The sequence below is a fragment of the Xiphophorus hellerii genome, chromosome 3, assembly GCF_003331165.1.
Source record: "Xiphophorus hellerii strain 12219 chromosome 3, Xiphophorus_hellerii-4.1, whole genome shotgun sequence".
Taxonomy (NCBI): Eukaryota; Metazoa; Chordata; class Actinopteri; order Cyprinodontiformes; family Poeciliidae; genus Xiphophorus; species Xiphophorus hellerii.
In genome coordinates, this window is record NC_045674.1 from 17,561,640 (window position 1) to 17,579,407 (window position 17,768).

Consider the following 17,768-nt stretch of genomic DNA (forward strand, 5'->3'; position numbering starts at 1 on the left):
AAGAAAATGTAGAGTGTGTGGAAAGCAGTAATCACAGCAAAAGGTTGCTACTTTGAAGAAACTAGAATATAATGGGTATTTTCAGTTGTTTTACACTTTTTTGTTTAGTGCATATTTCCACATGTGTTATTCATAGTTTTGATGCCTTCAGTGTGAATCTACAATGTCAATAGTCATGAAAATAAAGAAAACGCATTGAATTAAAAGGTGTGTCCAAACTTTTGGTCTGTACTGTATATATATATATATGTCTTTAGAAACACAGCCAGAGATTATGAACAATAAACAGTCTAAATGAGGTACAAGGGACTTGTTTCATTTAAATGAAACAACATGAAATGAGACAAAATATTTGATATCTGTATCAGGACTTTGACACTTAAGGAAGGAGTATTTAGGTAAAACCATTAAAAGATATTATGTTATAGCACAGGTGGAGTTTAAGTTTTAAGGATCAGGAACTTAAATACACAAAAGTGCCTTAAATCAAAGATAATTAAAATTCTAAATCCATTCAATGTTCAGTTATATTAAATTCAAACGTAAGACAAAGGGTAAAAAGTAAAAGAGTGCATGTTTGTCCCTTATTCCTAAACCACCAACAATGTATGAATACAAGGCATAATTTAAAAGGGGCTGTATTATGTATAAATTGACTTTGAGCTTTATTTCATGCCATAATGATATCATCAAAAATCAACCATAAGTGTTGGTTTGATTCTTTCATACATGTTTGAGAAATCCTCGAACGGCAGCCATTTGGTGTTGCCTAAATGCCGGGTCTCTGGAAGACGCTGAGTTCATCAGAAAACCTACTATTGAGTGAAACGCTAGTAAAAACGTTGTTAAAGCCTTAATGGGGAAAAGTTGTTGTCATGACGTGCTGAAGGCAGAATGCCGGAGAGAGTAGAAACTTCTCTTAAATTTCAAGCTGTTAATTTGCAAAGTCATATTTCTTTTAAGCCATGCTTGACATATACATAATTTATAACTAAGGGTTGCTGGTGATATAAAATGGCACATAGTGGAAAATACATGATATTGCCCCTTGAAAAACTGATTTATGTGAAGACATATCAACTACAACAGCAGCTTAAATCTACTGTTGTGGATCATTTTCAGTGCTTGGTCATTTATAACCTATGATACTCAGACAAAATGTTCACTCTTAACATTCATCTGTTCTCCGCTTTGGCCTTTAGCTGCTTCTTAATGTAAGAGCCAACCAGTATTTGAGGACGAAGCTGATAATTGTTAAGAACTTCATGAGAGCTGCTTAGCTGATCTCCTTTCAGCCGATCCAACAGTGTGACACAGACAACAGCCGCTGCACAAAAAAATACGAGAACATGCAAGACAGTTAACAGTGGATCACATAAAATGTTGCTTTGAGTCGGTGACGCTTTTGGCAGTTATGTTATGATAGTATTGTCGTGCGTTTTTACCTCGCAGACCACTCAGTTTGCACATAGCAGCAAAAACGGATGATTCCATCTCAATGTTGCAGACTCCCGCCTCTTTGGCCTTTAGGAGGTATTCCTGTTTTTCTGCCTCTGTGTAGGAGCAGAAGGCGCCATCCAGGCGGGCTTGACCTTTGGATTTTATGTGACAGAGACAAGGGAAAGAAATGTAAACGCTGTAAGTGTACTGCAAGAGAAAGAATATGTTAAACCATTAGTACATTAGAGTACACACCTTCATAAAAATCCAGCGTGCACATGGTGTTACCAATGACTGTCTCAAACTGGTTAAGCCCTTTGCTGCACTGCAACAGCTCCTGGGCCAGGCTTTGGTCCAGATCAGTGCTGCGCACCACCGTCTTTCCCAGGATCACCTGCTCAAACTTAGGCAGGAATGTGGCATCCACTGACTGTTTGGTAACAACAACCATGCCAGGCTCAAGTCCTGAAAAACAAAACAAATTTGCAAGTGAGAAAAATAAACTGTTACTTAATCTGTCTGTCTGCTGACCTTTAACATTGAGTGGTCTAAAATATGGAATATATTTTGAGTGATTTTATGGTTTTGATTCCGGGATTCCGGTCTACACTACACAAAACCCTGATTTGACAATCCCATTTTGTGTTTTTCTAAATATCTAGAGAAAAATGCTACTTTTAAATCTTTAGGTTTCCATGCTGACTGTGTCATAAAAAATAATTAAGAACCAAAACAATGAGTAATACCTTGTTTAATTTTCAAAATAATTCAAAGTTCATAATCCCCTAACTACAAAAATACAGTGAATTAAGCAGCCCGACACTGCACTAAAGTTGAACTCATCCTGACCTCCTTTGTCAAATGTGTTGATCTTCCTCAAAACAAAACAAATATCTCCCTTTTTAAATACTTACTATACCCTTAAAGCAATTTGTCAGCAAATGTGTCCAAACCTAATATCTTATATTCAACATTGTAGGTAATTATTACAAAAGTTTTTCATATTGTCAGCTCTGAAAACAATCAGAACACGAAAAAGGTCGAAATGGTGAGACTAAAGTTTAAAAATTAAAATTTTTCTCTTCTTTTTTTTCCCTTTCCTGTTTTTCTCATCACCAACTTTCATCTTATTTTAAACAAGCCACTCCCACCAGCTCCACATTCTACCCAGTTGCATCACTTATCGAAAGAAAAAGATTTCACAGTTACTAATTTTACTCAATTTTACTTAAAACAGATTTTTTTTAAAACAAACAAACAAACATATGATTATGTTTAATGTAGCTCCTATGTTTGGAAAACATAGGAGCCACTGCTATGCTTAACATTCTTGTGTAGTTGGTAAAGTTCCTAAGAGGTCACATTAAAAACAAACAAACAAAAAAAAAAAAACTAATGTACCTATTCCTCCTGATGTTCCTATGCGTATGATTGTAACATCAGTGCAATGGGCATGATGAAGGAGCTTTATGAGTTCGTGCAACATTATCGCAATAGATGGAATGCCCATACCATGCTGTGAAAGTCAAGCACAAACATGTCACACAAAAGTTAGTTAAACATAAACTAGACGGGAAACGGAAACCTTAAAGGAAACAAGTTATGCTGAGCCGTGTTTGTACATACACTGACAGAGAGAACAGGGCCGACTTTGTACATGGCGTAACGATCTGTCCCAGCGCAGATGTTGGGATACCCAGATTTGGGGTCTTCCATTGCGAGCTCAGCTGCAATAAACTCAGTGAATGACTTCATCCTCCATGGACTCCCTCCGACACACACAAACTAAAGGATGCATTTACACACAGAAGATTTTTGACAAAAATCAAAAATTATCATCAGATAATGTTGAGACATTACATAATATTGTGATTTAAAAATAAGCTCATTTACCAAAAACAAAACATTGATTTACACGTCAAGGATCACAGTGAATCATAACACTGACCATGTCAGTGAAACCAACTTTATTTCAGTGTAGAGGAAAAGTTTAAAGCACTGCAACCATAAAATTAAGTCATGTTAGTAACGCTTTTTCCTGTAAAAAAGGTATTAAAATTCTTTACTTTGACATCACCAAACATGGCTGGTAGGTTATGACTTCCAGTTCCTAGACTGAAGTGATAGAGGATGTCATCTTTCAGAGTTTCCAGATGTGGGTTGTGCACATAAATAGGACTATAAGAGGGAGAGAGGGCAGATATTAAACATTCAGTTTATTCAAATCAGACTAAACCAATATCACTGTTTATGTATTCGTACATTAAATCCGTTCCTAAAAGCTCAGTGGGTTTAACTCTAAATTAAATATGTGTATAAAGACTTAAAGAAATCAAAGCATTTTCAAAGGGCACAGCAGTTTGTCTTTTTCCATTTATTGTTACTAAAGAAGATCTGTGGCTAACACTTTCCTGCAAGACACAATGGCAGCCACAACACCAACACAGTATTGTATTTTAATACCATGCCTGATCAGTGTTAGACTGCAAGTATTACTCGTTCTTGGTTCAAAACCTTCTGTTTCAGGATCTGCACGCGATAGTCTTGAAAAGTTCACCACTGCACTTCTCTTTTGAGTAGCATCTAAAAGGAAAGGTTTTCCCATTTATAGTTCAGACCAAAATTACTCATAGAACAAAAGGTACTGAATGTACCACAGCTTCAGAACTAATGTTACACAATAGTAAACTGTAATTCCTAAGCAACAGCCCAGGAAGGTGAAAATGTAAAATTGTCTAACTTTGTTGTTAGAAGAGCTACATTAGAATCAAAATAAACAGAGGAGTTCATCTGTGTGAATGTGCTTATAGTGTAGCTAAACTACTGTTTAGTACAGTAACCCTTGCTTAAAAAAGAGAGAGAGAGAGAGAAAACCGTCCTTACTTTGTGGTAAAGCTCATAGTCCTTATCTCCTGTCACACCCAGCTGTTACCTAACTTGCATCCTGATTTGTTGCAGTGAGCTTCTGCTTAAACCAAAAATCAAAAAATAACTGTTAGCAAATATTAAGGGTAAATTCTCACCTGCTGCACTTCTCGTTTTGCTTTTCCTTCTTATCCATGTCCATGGGGGAAAAAAGCCGAGCTCATACAGTAATGTTCAGCTACCGGAAGGGGAAAAAAAATCAGAAGACACCTTACTTTAACAACACCTGTCAGGAACGTGTTATAAGTTCGAACCAGCTGCTTGTTTTAAATTAAGTCACAGAAGGTTGGTTGCGAAAAGTTGTATTTTTTAATAACACAACCGTCCTTGCAGTAAAGATTAGACATCCCGCACACACAGCAATTCATCGCAGAGGGTGAAAAGAATGAATAAACTCCATATTTACCTTCAGGGTGAACTAACTGAACGGTTGGACGATGACAAGTACCAAATAATCAACTAATAGGTATTGCACCTTGAACGGTTTATCTTCACAGCTGTTTCCTCCGATATTTAGAAATTAATTTCTCTCGGAACATCTGACTCCGCCGCAGTTGACATGAAATACTGGTGATTACGTACGAGACACGTCACCTTAAACAGTTCTCTCATTGGCTGGGGAGTACTGGCTCTGTGTCACGTACAGAGGTGACTAACTACAGATGCGCAATATCGCTCTATTACAGGAATCTGCGAAGTGGAAAAGACCCAAACAAGGCCTTAAGAGTTCTAATGAGTATGTGAATTTGTTTCCAATTACCAAACATAATTCGTGGTGCAAGTCAATTGTGTTTTTGAGAAATAAAACTGAATAACACCATAAACATCCCACAAACAAAGGGATTCCAATACATATTTTGATTAGACTTTGTAATAATGTCCCTAAACAAAATACTCCTCATATTCACCAACAGCCACCCTTGAAGAATCAGTTATTCAACTTGCCTTATGATTGTTTTTAGCCCTAGTTAAAACAAACCTAGTGGTTGTTTGTTTTCGTAATACACAAAACCCTCAGAGAACAGTCTATTAGAATTTCAAAAGCAAAAGGGAAAAACTTTGATGCATGCAAAATCATTGATGTACATAACTACAGTGATACAAGTGTACTGTATACAACAAAGATAGGACAAATAATTGATTCTGCACGCTTTAGGGGATTTTTTTTGTTTGTTTTTTAATGCAAACAACAGTATTTTTGCATGTGTCATACATAAAGACAATATCAACGAATTACTTAATCCAATATTTTCTGCTGAATTACATGAAGTTCAAAAGCTACACTTTACATCAGGTCAGAAAGAAATATTGGCAAATTTGCCTTGCTGTTTAGAGCCTTTTTTGAAACAGACAAGATAAAACAAACATTTCACACAGCAAAAAGGCGTCAAAAAAACGTGAAAGTTACATGCAAACAGTAATGTTATAGGTTAAAATAAATTAAAGCAGAGAAGCAATCAACACGGTGCAAAACCTATTTGCTGTAAACATCACTTGTGCAAGTTTCTCAAGACGTGGGAGGCCTTGCTGGCATCCTAACAAAAGAGAAATTTGAAAAGTTTTTTTTTAATCACTGGACAGTAAAATGATCATGGAAAAAAAGTGCTTGCCAAACTCTAAAACAGTGTTACAATAATCATCTGCAAACCCAATTGGTTCCTCACAGAATCTAAGCCTAATGGAGAAAGCACATTTATTTAACCCTTTGTCTTTCAGACATCTGCCAGAGCTTCTGTTCTTTCTCTGAATTTAGATCAATTTTGTCCAAATTATCCACTGCCCCTTTAAATGCCAATACTTCAATGTGTAGCATTGCTGCTTTCATGACACTACAATAGTGTCATGAAAAAAAAAACTAATTCTAGGAGGACTCAGAGATTCGAGTGTGGTGTAGCTTATCATATAAAACTAATGGCGCAATTATCTTGCTGCCCTTCTAGATGAAAGCAAATAGTGTCCCTTCTGGGGTTGATAAGAATTACATCTCCACTCTATTTCCAAATAAATGGGACATATAGAATGCTGATAAGGTACATGTTAACGTAATTGAAAAACACTGACTGAATTATGAGCACATAATTCAAGTTTGATTAGGGCTTTAGCTTCATATTTAAATGAGCAACTATGAGCTATTCTGGATGAGAATCTCCTAACATTTCTACACTGGATTCAAAACAGAAAGACCTTAAGTCATAACCAGGCACACAGCATGTTGACAATATTCCAGACTGTGCCCAGAATATTGCACTATTTTAGAAAACCATGCGATTTGCAAAATGACAGGCAATGCAATAAATCCAATAAATAACAGCCAACAAACATTATAATACTAGTGTTACCCATGCTGATTTTATAACAATGACTTATCCATACATTGGTAGCCTGAACCACATTTGATGTGACATAGCTGCACAATGCAGTACATAATTGAGAAAATGATCGGATTGGAGGGAGATTTTGTTTTTAATTTATTGAGACTTCAGATTCCCCCACCTGAGATGTGCATCAAATAAAATCCAAATAAATACATTGTAACTTCAGGTGATAAGGTGATAAAGTATTTAAACATTAAAGAGGTATGAATGTTTTGCAAAGAATTTAATATTGCACCCTGCAATTCCATGAAATGGTTTTGTGTCACCATCTTGGCTGCTTTGGTCAGACCAATTTACATTAAGTGAAAATTTGCCATCAAAATTAATCTAAACATTATCCATATTCTAATCCTCCGACTCTTACTTACTCATACATCTTCTTTTACACCATTCCACTGTGTTACTCCCAGCTCTTGCTGGCCTGGATCCCTCTGTCAAAATAATGTATAAAAGATCTAAAACCTGCGATTAACGACAGGACAAGCATCAAGCTTTACACTCGAGCTCGTCAACTTACTGCCTCAGGTAACACAATGGGGTGGTCCGGTAGGTATTCTGGCCTCTTCTTGGCTTCGGGGCAGCCGGCCAAACCAATTAAAAAATCTCTTGTGTAACTTATTCTTTCTACTAAGACAAATGAAAACAAAATCTAATATTCAGACATCTTCTCTTTGAAACAAATAAATGTCACAGCAGGAGGGAGCACTGTGTGAGAGCTGAAATGCATTAACACTTTGTTTCTTACCTTTTTTCTGTTTATGAAGATTGAAAATCTTCAAGAACTGCTCTATGCCAACAGTACTCTGTCGAGTGCAAAGGTTAGGGAGTCAAGAGTATTTTTCATTTTAATGACTAAACAGGGTGTCTATTAGGAATACCTTTGAAATGTCAAGTAGACCATAGGTAAGTGACAAAAATAGTTAAAAAAAAAGGAACAACTTTTATATGCATTTTAACACATTCTAGTTTTACATCAATCCTGACATAAGTTGCAACATTACACAATGATTGTCTCACCTCTTGCTCCATCAAGGGCTGTTCACCTGCTGCAGCATTTATTTGTGGCTCTATGAATAAAGTGACAACCCGTAAATTAAGGCAAACACTCTGATTTTCAGGCTGACACCTTAAAACTCACCAACATTAACATGGACGCAGCGGCGCAGGGGCCTCGCTGGCTCCAGGTGCCTCAGTAGGACTCTTCGACTTGATACCTCCATTCTGGTGTCAGTAAGTTTCAGATGTTTAAAACTTTCTATGTTAAAAAAACAACTTGTTTATAATTACTGCACTGAGAAGTGCAAAAATAGGTTAACAAATCTATTGAAGACCATTCACCTTTTGCAAATAAGAGAAAAGCTATCCAGGCCAAGTTGGCTAGAACATTTTCTTAAACATTTTAGGGACCATAAGAAATGTTTTTGTGGCAGCTGTGAGATGGACATTTGTGTTTCCTGGTTTATTTTTTATTCTTTAATATCTTTAAATCACAGCATGATGTGTTGGTTTTTCAGTTTTCTTCATTTTACATGAATAGGCAGTGACTAGTGAATTTTACTTTGGCCTGTTATTAAAATGAGATTAATAACAGCCAATTCATGATTTCGCACAGGTCAGCTGGTTTTTCCACACAGGTCTGACTAGCAATTTGCCCCCTATTAACTTATTTCTTCTAATTATCTGCTGATCTGAAATATGCAAATATCACAAAGGCAAAAACAAAAAACATTGTTAAGGGGGGAAATATTTCTTCACTGCGTGATGCATTTTAATGGTTATTATAAAATAATCGAAACAATCCAAATATCTAGTATTATTTTAAACCACTTGAAAATTGTCAAAACATGCATAAGATTTGTGAATTAAAACAAATTGTTACTGTTGTAACAATTTTATTTCCTTATTTTAAAACATTTTAACATTGGCAAGGAGAGGACACAGATGTGTTTTAAAATATCTATAATCTGTTGTAAGCTGTCACACAAATCCTCTGCTGAACAAGGCTGTTGTGATGGTCATCATGAGTAATGTGCATTTTTCCAGCTATTTTAGTACATATTATGCAGTTTGCAACGTGTACTTAAATGCAACATAAAGTTACTGCAAATTTCTGCATAGACGGCCAAACGATAAAACCATGTGTTTGAAATAATTGCAAAACAGTGGGTATCGAAGTAAAAATAATTTCTAAAAACAACTATTATCACAGTTTTGCATGACAGAAACACGCTTAAAAACTGAATCAGCGACAGCAAAATAACGGCAAAACGTCCCTGCTAGCAGTTGACTTCAACGTTTGGGCATCGATGCGAATTCAACGGTCAAACTCGGGATTGTTTCAAATGGAGAAAAACAAATTATGTTTCATAGCCTGAAAAGTTTGTAACTCAGTTCTTGTTAAATCATTTCAGGATTTCGAATTAGTTTCGTAGAATTTTTTTTAAATTGAGAAACCGGACTGCACTGGAGAAGAAATAAAATAAGAACTGGTTGTTTTGCACTATAAACAAGATAACAAATTTCAAACATTTACCTCTAGCGTTGTGGATCTTTCCTGGCGTGGCTTTCCTCTTTTTCCCTCTTCTGCTTAAAGTGCCTACTCAGCTCACCGGCGTCATGCCTCCATGCTACTCAGGGACAAATTGCGCTTCCGGTTTCTGACTTTCGCAATAAAAGCTTAACGTCTGGCGCGTTCGAGGTGTCTTTTAAAATCGAAATTTCATACAGCCGAGAGGCAAAAGGTGGACAGAACGCGCTGACCTGGGCTCCGAGTTGAAAAATAGTCACTGGTGTTTTAGTTCAAGTCGTGAAAGTAGGTGAAATCGATTTGTTTTTCTGAGGTTTTTAGTGTCACTAAATAATTAGCACATATAGTGTATGTTTTGGTGACAATGATAACACCATGTTTACTTAAATGTACTGAATGAATCACAGCAAGCCTACAATTCATCCTTAGTCGGTAGCTCTCGAGAATATTTTTAACATTTACTAGATCAGATGCTCGAAATCTTTGCTCTCTAAAAAGCACTACAACAAACGTGTTTCTATTTGTTCATAGAAAGTAAATATTTACCTTCACAACATAACATTTCCCAGTTTAAGATCAAGAGCACATTTTTAAAGGAGAAAGCCAAGCAGCCACTCCAAGAGGTCCTTACACTCATTTCAGTTATTTTAAACATTTGGGCCCCTACAGGCTGTTTAAAAAAATGAAAGAAAATTCAGATTTTGGAAAAAATTGTTTATTGAATTCTTTTGTTAAAAAATGTATGTCCAACTCCCTTAATTTTTCTTTGTATCATAAATGATATTTTCATATTACACATTTCCAGCCATGCAATTGTAACCGTAATAGTTTTTCTATTTATCCATGCTTTTTTTACCTTGAGAAAAATGCACTTGTGTAATACATTTACTCAACTCAGGCAGTTTGAGACCAACTTGGCTAGAAATAAGTGTCTCTTAAAACTATCCAAAAACATACATTAAAGTGATGTAAAGGAGACTGCAGAAGACAATGCCCTCATTTAACTAACACCAAAATAGATATCCTAACCTGATCTAATTGGTCTACTAGCAAACTAGACAAAAGCGATCTTAAATTTGTCATTGAGCTACCTCTAGGTAACATTTATTTAGATTTTTATCTTCAAGGAAACAGAGTTGGAAGAAAATGACAAACAACTGAATCAATTGTTTTTAATTTTAAAAACAATGTATGACATGTACATGTTCCAAATTGTGTTTCAAAACTTACTGAAGTACTTTTTGAAAAGAAAAGCACCAACCATTCAATAGAAAACCCAAAATAAACTCAACAAATACTTCCTAGTAAACATAAAAATGCACTTAAGAAAAAGAAATCATACAAGAGCTATATACCACATTGCCAGCTTTCCAAATAAACAAACTGAAAGTTGTGCCTGTTACTGTGTCTTAAATGTGAACGCACAAATGTATTTCAAACAAGTAAAAGCTGTATTTTTCTTGGACCAATCGGCCTCCCGTTCAGTTCCTCAATTGCAGTTAAAGCTTCCTGACGAGACTCAAACACCAAAGTGGCAGAGCCTTTCGGTTTTCCACTGGGCTCATACTGAAGTGAGACAGATCCAGGTATGATGCGATATCCATAGCAGAAATCATAGACTTCCTCACTTCTAATTTGGAATGGTAAGTTAATTAACTGCACACAGGTGGGACCATCACAGCGTTGACCAGGTGGACCAAACCTCCCATGTCCTCCATTGCCCCTATCCCGTGGTGAACGAGGTCTTACCCCACGATATCCATAGTCCTGACCTCCATGGATGCGTTCCTCTTTAATAGACAAATTACCATCCCTGGGTTTCCTTGTATCAAGGAAGGAAGTGTCATTACTAGGTCCACAGAAAGGCTCATTGTTCCTGCCTGAGAAGTGCCCCTCTTTTGGCAAGACCTCTTGCATTGATGGTGGCTCTGCAGTCAACTGATCCATCTGAGCACGTGTAACACACTTCACTCCAACTTCAGACCCCAGAAACCGCCGTCCATTGAGAGAAAGTGCCTCCATGGCCTCTGCCTCAGACCCAAAGAGAACCAGAGCCTGTCCAACCCCATTACCTTTATGATCATGCAGAACTCGTACCCTGTCCTCTGTGACATTAAACCCATGAAAAAAGTCAATTATCTCAACCTTTCTCACATCAAATGGCAGATTTCTCACAAACGCACAGATTTTCTCAGAGTCATAAGGATCTGTTGAGAAAGACGAGGATCTTTCCTGATGCCTTTCAGAGTTTCCTGGAGACCCAGTAGGGTCATTCTGAGATTCCAGAAGCCTGAGCATGTTCTCTCTTGAGACAGGCCGGACATGAATCCATCGGTTGTGAAAATGTCTTTTCTCCTGACTTATAGCATCACAATAGTCACGTATGTTCTTGAAGAGTACAAAGGCCGACCTGGTTCTTCTGCCATAATCATCAGTGAGAAACAGAATCTGGTCATTCTCAAGCTTTGAGTTCTGAAAAAGGTGCTTCAAGTCACCTTTTTCCACTGCAAAAGACAGATTGTCCAACAGCACACAGTATTCTTCATCTGTAGGAGCAACAGGTCTCTGGGACACAGGTGATCGAGACCTTGCTTCATACTGGGGGTTTCTCTGACTGCGAACAGGTGCTCTTCCCCTTTCAAAGTTCTCAATTGTCTTGACAGCTGCTGGCATGCTACCACCAGCTCGTATCCAATAGTCGGCTGTTGTTGTGCGAACATCGATATACCTTGACCCAATATATTTCCCATCCCTCTTTAAGGCTTCCAATGCATCCTCCTTTGTTGCAAATCTGGCAAAGCCTTTTCCATTGTTTTGCCCTGTATCTTTCTTACACACAACAATTTCATCAATGAGTAAACCATGAAAAAATTCATGTATTTCTCTCTCAGTCACAGAGAAAGGCAAACCGTTGAGAAACACAACATAGGGGTCATCAGTGTCTGCCAGTCGTTGGTGATGGGGAGGAGGGCTGTAACCAGATCGGCTACTTGATCTTCTGCCCACCTCAGGGTCCATGGATCTTTGAGCGGTTCTTCCATCGCCCTCAGACCGCCTTATCTCATCCAGCTCCACCTTTTGCGTTGTTCTTTCAAGTACATTCTGCATCTCTTGCTTGCTGCTTAGTAGCAATCTTACAGGTGACCCATTTATGAATCCCCCTGACCGTGCCATGGCTCTTCTGGCATCTTCATCTGAAGCAAAGATAATGAAAGCTTCATCTAGTTCTCCACCAATTATATGCACGCCTCCATCTGGAATATGAAGGCCCGTGAAGAACCTGCGAATATCCACAGAACCTGCCGTGACACTCAGTCCCTGTAAACGGATGACGACCGCCATGATGAAGAACAAACAACGGCACCTGTAGACAAAGGGGTACAGAATATCATTACTGCCTTCAGAGCCTCACCAACTCTGTAAAAATATTCCCACATTCAGCTGATCATAAAGGCTAAATAAATATGGAAAGAAATGCACGAGTTGAAAAAAACATTTTTCCTTATGCCCACAAAAGCCACCTGAAAAACAAACACGGCTGAGAAGTGAAGGGTTGAAGAGATCCACATGAAATATTTTACATATGTCAAAGAGTACTTTTCCTTATATGACCAAAGAATTGACTCAACAGAGGGGACTTCCACAATGAGACTCTTTGTTCCATTATAGGTCCAGTCCCAAAATTCTGCATGGGTTTCAAATATATTGTATTTCATCAGTTATTAGACTAGTTGGTTATCCACAAGAACTCCAGAGGAAACGCTTCATCTAGTCCTTTAGGCACTCAAAGACGCCATCTCCACCAAACCAAACAAACGCGCTATGCTCTATGCCAGTCCCATTGTAGCTCAGAAAAAAGGCTTTTGTAACACTGGTCAATCTGAAAACTAGCCTCTCTTCATTCAGGTTAACAAAAACATACCCAAAACTCCAAAGCAAAACACTAAACATGCACCAATTTGGTCGACCAGGCCATTTTTCCCAAACCAATTGTTTTTGGTAAAGCAACATTTAACCCAATACTTTTTTCCCCCACATTTTAAACTGCATCATGACAGAATTTCCTCTTACAAATATATAAAATACTAAAAGTTGACTAAATCCTTACTAAAACAAATCTACAGAAATGAAAGAACTTTGTTGCTTTATGTCTTAAAATGACTGCAATCACAATGACTCTGAAAATATATTTTTAGCTTTACCTACTTTATCTCAGACTGCAGAGACATTACTTTATAGATTCCATGTGCGCTCTCGCCAGTGTTATTTTCCCAGAGAGGTGTAGCACAATGCAAGTTCAACAGGCCCGTCTCTTTGTTTCAGCAGGTTTGACACAACAAAAAAGGTCCATTCAGAGAGAACACGTGCCATTACAGTGATTAGGAAGGTCATTATGTCAGGCTTTTATGTTCAGGATCTAAATAGGCATAAAAACAGGGTGTCTAAGGCATCCTGGTTGTTTCACACAAAATGCGCATAGCATCCAGAAAATATTATGCATGCTATATTAAAAAGCTGATAATCTCATCACTGATTAAATCATTTTAATACTGCCTCAGATCTAAAATTTACAATTAGAGAAAAAATTAAGCACAAGTGCTTTAACAAATTTTGTGGTCCTTACTGTATAATAATGCAGAATTATAAGGCATTTATTGACTGATTAAACTACACCAGGTTGTAAATGGATCTTTAATAATTCCCCTTGTGAGAACCAAGTAAATCATTAATTGAAAGTTAATTTCAGCTCAAAATTAAATTGATAACTCATTAAATTACTGGTTCAACACTGTATTGTGGTGAGATTAACCATCTAAAATGTCCATTTGATTCACATTTACATGTAGCACACGTCATTTAGCTAAATGACAAATTTCATGGTCATTAAACCTCAATAATTTATGGATAGCTTGATAGAGATCAAGTGAAACTGTGCCACAAAAAATATAAACCCGATAGACCTGGTGACAAGATCATATATTGGTGGGGGGAAAAAAATTGGAAAATGGAAAACAAAAATTCAACTGAGTAATTTTAAACAAAGTTGCAGACATGCCAAGTCTAGTAATAGTCGAATAATTGGTGCATGTTTATACAACTTACTGGATCTCCAGTAAGTTACATTATTGCATAGCTTATCAGGTAATATCCCATGCCACAGGCTAAATAACTCAGCCATCCAATTCTTTTTTTAATCAGATAACTTCTGGTTTATAAAGCAGGTAATTAAAGTTTTGCAGTTGTCATTTCTGGCATTTCCATGGTGTACATTCCGCTCCCTCCGTTCCCAATTTCATTTACCAGAGATTTCTTTCAAGTCAATAAAAGAATAATCTATCCATTTTCCAGGCTCCTCCATTCCCTTGCTTTGGATTTAACACCAGTGGTATCAAAGTTCTCCATTCACCAACAAGAAACTTTGCTGGATTCCCAGAATATTCCTTGTATCCAAATTTGTATCAGATCCAACTCATCTTAAGTGTAAATATATTGATAACGAAAGATTTTATGAAACTCGCCACTAACTGAACCATTGTGCGTGTATCAAATGAAAGCAGGTTATATCGATTTTATTCAGAAGAGCAGGTGCATCGTCTGAAAATGGTTGTTCAATAAAGTTCCAAATATGAAAGATTCAGGTTAATGGTTCAAAACCCAGATATTAGAAAAGCCACATCAACACAGAAGCTACAGTTAGCGAACCACCGCGTCATCATTCATCTAACAACGTGCCTGTTCGGTTTGCACCGTGCGGATGGACGTATACAGTCAGTTCATGGTCCAATATTACAGGAAAACTTGAGAATGGCACATTTCACCCTGCAGTGCGGAAAAATGCAACGCACTCATCAACCAATGCCAACACACGAAACCGGATAATGTTACATCTCCATATGTTGGCTATCCGTCATAAAGCCAAAGCTGTACGGAAGAAAGCCCGCAGAACAAGATGGAAAAGTAAATGCACGCCGTAGCAGGACATATCAGAACAAGATGACGATAAAACAATCCGAGAACAGTTTCACACTCTAAAAAAAACCCCGAGGAGGAATTTAAAGTTGAGGAAAATATGAAAGTACGCTAACGTTAGCTCGCTTCTCAGCTAGGCCTGACCGCCTGCAGCTTCAGCTCCTCTGACTGTCATCACTGCGCCATACCAATGACGAAAACATGCCACAAAACCAGCTTAAACAGCAGTTAAACTTACACAAATAACAACCACAGCCCTCACAAAACCGAGAGTCAAGAGGAATATGGTAGATATATTAAGGTGGATCGTCGGCCAAAAGTCGCTCGCCTTGCTCCGAGAAATGTGGAAGCTTTCTCTTTTGTCGTGGACAAAGAGGGAAGCGAATGTAGCAGTATTGAAAATGACACACCGCCACCTGCTGTACCGGCATGCAAAGTGTCACGACCTTAGGTGGAGGTCAGTTAAATTGTTAAAGCTGAGCACCTTCGCATAATTAGAAACTTTTAAAGGTACTTTAAAGAAGATGCTGTCTGAAACCTGCACATGCTCCATCTAAAAAATATATTGTTGATTTTATCGTATGCCCTTGTCTCTGTCTGGTTTTGTGTGATGATGTCATCAGTGTTTGTGTTTATTAATGTTTGTGCTGCTTGACCTTCCTCTCAGACAGGTCGGTATTGTAAATAAGAATTAGTTTTTATTAATTCACCTGATTAAATAAAAGCAAAATTTAAAAAAAAAATCTGGACAGTAGAAAACAATTAATGTTGCTGTTTATGATCGTTCTTTAAAGTTGATTTTTTTATGGGTTTTTTTCCCTTCTTTTGACCTTTAAGAATTGAATATAAATCACATATTTTTTTTACTACTAACAAAGCACTGGTGTATAGACCATTTACTCACCATTTCATAATTTTTGCTCAACTCACCTTAATTTAACATGAAAGTAAAGAAACAGGATTTTATATGTTTGTTCAAACTCCATGTTTGAACAAACATGGAGTTGTTCAAACATGTTTCTGAGCAAATTATTTAAAAACAGGCAATGTTTGAATTGGCTGTAGAATGATTAATCTACCTTTAATATGTGTTTGCAACCTTAGTAATACACAATGTTAAAAAAATAAACTTTAGAGTTCTTTTCAAGTGATTTGATTTTGGAGGCTTATTTTGTTTGATGGCTTTTATCCATGTGAGGGCCGCCTGGGCAGATTTTATCAGAAGATTCTGACACTGGATAACTATTTTCCATATGAAAGATCATATGTTTTAAATAATTTCTCATAAATGGATTAAAATTTGGTTTGAAAACACTTGACATTTCTTGCAAGGACTTCCATATACAACTTGAAGAGGATTCCTTCCTTATTGGCTTCATTTACTTCTAAATACATTTAATTGTTTTGAGTTACAAAGGTAGTTTATTTCAGTAATTTGTTTGAAAACGTAAAATTCATAAATTACAATGGTCCACCACAAACACAGTGATATATTTCAAAAGTTTATTTCTGCTATTTATTGATATATGAGATTTCCTGCTAACAAAAACTCCAAATTCAGTCTCTCAAAAAATGTGAATATTAAATCAAACCAATAAAAATAGCTTCTAATACAGAAATCCATTCTCACTGAAAACTATGTCTGTGTATTGCAAAAAAAAAATTCCAATAATACTTCTTCAGCATTAGTTAATGCTGAAGGAGTATTAACTTCCATGTCAGTGTGGCATGGCATGGAAGCAATGAGGTTGTGCAACAAGTTGCTTCAATGGGCCTCCATTAAACCAAGGTGGTCTCTCTCACCCTGTTCTTAAAAGTACCTCATACCAGATTCTCTGTGGGCTTTATTTCAAGTGTTTTTTCCAACCAATCAACCATTAACAATCATTTGAAACTGCCATGGGAACTTTTGGCAATGTGGTAGGTTCCAAGTCCTGCTAGTAAATCCATCCATTGAGTTACAATGTTTCAGGAAATCTAGACCCTCCCCCAATTCATTCTCTCCCATTCATTCTGAGGGTCCCTAGGTGTTCCCAGGCCCCAAAGGATAAATAGCATGTTCTCGTTGTTCTCGTCTTCCTAGCAGATCTCCAGTGGGGCAAGCCTGGAAATCCTGCAAAGCGAGATACCTGGGAATCATCCAGTTGTCTTAATCACCTTAATTCATTTTAGTGATATAGACTGGTGGCCCTATTCTAAAATAACCCTGGATAGCGGAGCTCCTTATCCTCAGTCAGGAGTCTCCTAACTGTGGCTCACTGGACTGATTTTCTATGCACCGACAGAAGAATTTTTAATTAGGGCAAATTATTTTAGACAAATTATAATCTTACTGACTGAATATCAATGATGTATCACCAGTTGCATTTAATCAAAACAAGCTTTTTTTTTTTTATCTGTGCGCTATAAAAAAAGCGCACAGATAAAGCGCACTAAAAATGGTCATTTAGCATTTTTAGAGTCAGACACACTCTATCTTTATTTGATGAATAAACTCCACCCATTCGGTTCGTCGCTGGAGTACGTCGGTG

At 37.1% G+C, this 17,768-nt stretch overlaps 3 protein-coding genes and 1 long non-coding RNA gene across 5 annotated transcripts; 1 reads left to right on the forward strand and 3 right to left on the reverse strand.

Moving 5' to 3' along the window:
• Positions 1-310: 310 nt before the first annotated feature.
• upp1 (uridine phosphorylase 1) lies at positions 311-4,944 on the reverse strand. 2 transcript variants are annotated; one of them, XM_032557600.1, is made up of 8 exons: positions 4,772-4,944; positions 4,464-4,543; positions 3,507-3,618; positions 3,067-3,225; positions 2,842-2,956; positions 1,696-1,905; positions 1,446-1,592; positions 311-1,327 (listed from the first exon to the last, which is right to left on the reverse strand). In XM_032557600.1, exons 2-8 carry the CDS (start codon positions 4,505-4,507, stop codon positions 1,176-1,178), a joined length of 939 nt encoding a protein of 312 aa, XP_032413491.1. In that variant the 5' UTR covers positions 4,508-4,543; positions 4,772-4,944; the 3' UTR covers positions 311-1,175. The 2 variants fall into 2 exon arrangements, with proteins under 2 accessions (XP_032413491.1, XP_032413492.1); XM_032557601.1 differs by lacking the exons at positions 3,507-3,618; positions 4,464-4,543; positions 4,772-4,944 and adding an exon at positions 3,334-3,500.
• LOC116716770 (uncharacterized) lies at positions 3,978-4,302 on the forward strand. Its single transcript, XR_004338617.1, has 2 exons — positions 3,978-4,090; positions 4,206-4,302. It is a non-coding gene; the product is annotated as an uncharacterized LOC116716770 (long non-coding RNA).
• Positions 4,945-5,875: 931 nt separating the features above from the next.
• On the reverse strand, positions 5,876-9,902 carry gra (granulito). The gene is made up of 6 exons (XM_032557604.1): positions 9,274-9,902; positions 7,879-7,961; positions 7,758-7,807; positions 7,486-7,543; positions 7,258-7,367; positions 5,876-7,171 (listed from the first exon to the last, which is right to left on the reverse strand). The coding sequence occupies exons 2-6, from the start codon at positions 7,958-7,960 to the stop codon at positions 7,109-7,111; spliced, it is 363 nt and encodes a 120-aa protein (XP_032413495.1). The 5' UTR covers position 7,961; positions 9,274-9,902; the 3' UTR covers positions 5,876-7,108.
• A 518-nt stretch (positions 9,903-10,420) lies between these two features.
• On the reverse strand, positions 10,421-15,614 carry rbm12bb (RNA binding motif protein 12Bb). Its single transcript, XM_032557599.1, has 2 exons — positions 15,476-15,614; positions 10,421-12,631 (listed from the first exon to the last, which is right to left on the reverse strand). The coding sequence occupies exon 2, from the start codon at positions 12,607-12,609 to the stop codon at positions 10,702-10,704; it is 1,908 nt and encodes a 635-aa protein (XP_032413490.1). The 5' UTR covers positions 12,610-12,631; positions 15,476-15,614; the 3' UTR covers positions 10,421-10,701.
• Positions 15,615-17,768: the final 2,154 nt, after the last annotated feature.

Coding starts and splice junctions, on each gene's coding strand:
- upp1 (XM_032557600.1), bottom strand. CDS start 4,507: ATGGACATGGATAAGAAGGAAAAGCAAAACGAGAAGTGCAGCAG. Junction 2,957..3,066: donor GCCCTGTTCTCTCTGTCAGT/GTATGTACAAAC, acceptor TGACTTTCACAG/CATGGTATGGGCATTCCATC. Junction 1,328..1,445: donor CAAACTGAGTGGTCTGCGAG/GTAAAAACGCAC, acceptor TTTTTTGTGCAG/CGGCTGTTGTCTGTGTCACA.
- gra (XM_032557604.1), bottom strand. CDS start 7,960: ATGGAGGTATCAAGTCGAAGAGTCCTACTGAGGCACCTGGAGCCAGCG. Junction 7,544..7,757: donor AGCCCTTGATGGAGCAAGAG/GTGAGACAATCA, acceptor TGCACTCGACAG/AGTACTGTTGGCATAGAGCA. Junction 7,368..7,485: donor TCTTCATAAACAGAAAAAAG/GTAAGAAACAAA, acceptor CATTTGTCTTAG/TAGAAAGAATAAGTTACACA.
- rbm12bb (XM_032557599.1), bottom strand. CDS start 12,609: ATGGCGGTCGTCATCCGTTTACAGGGACTGAGTGTCACGGCAGGTTCT.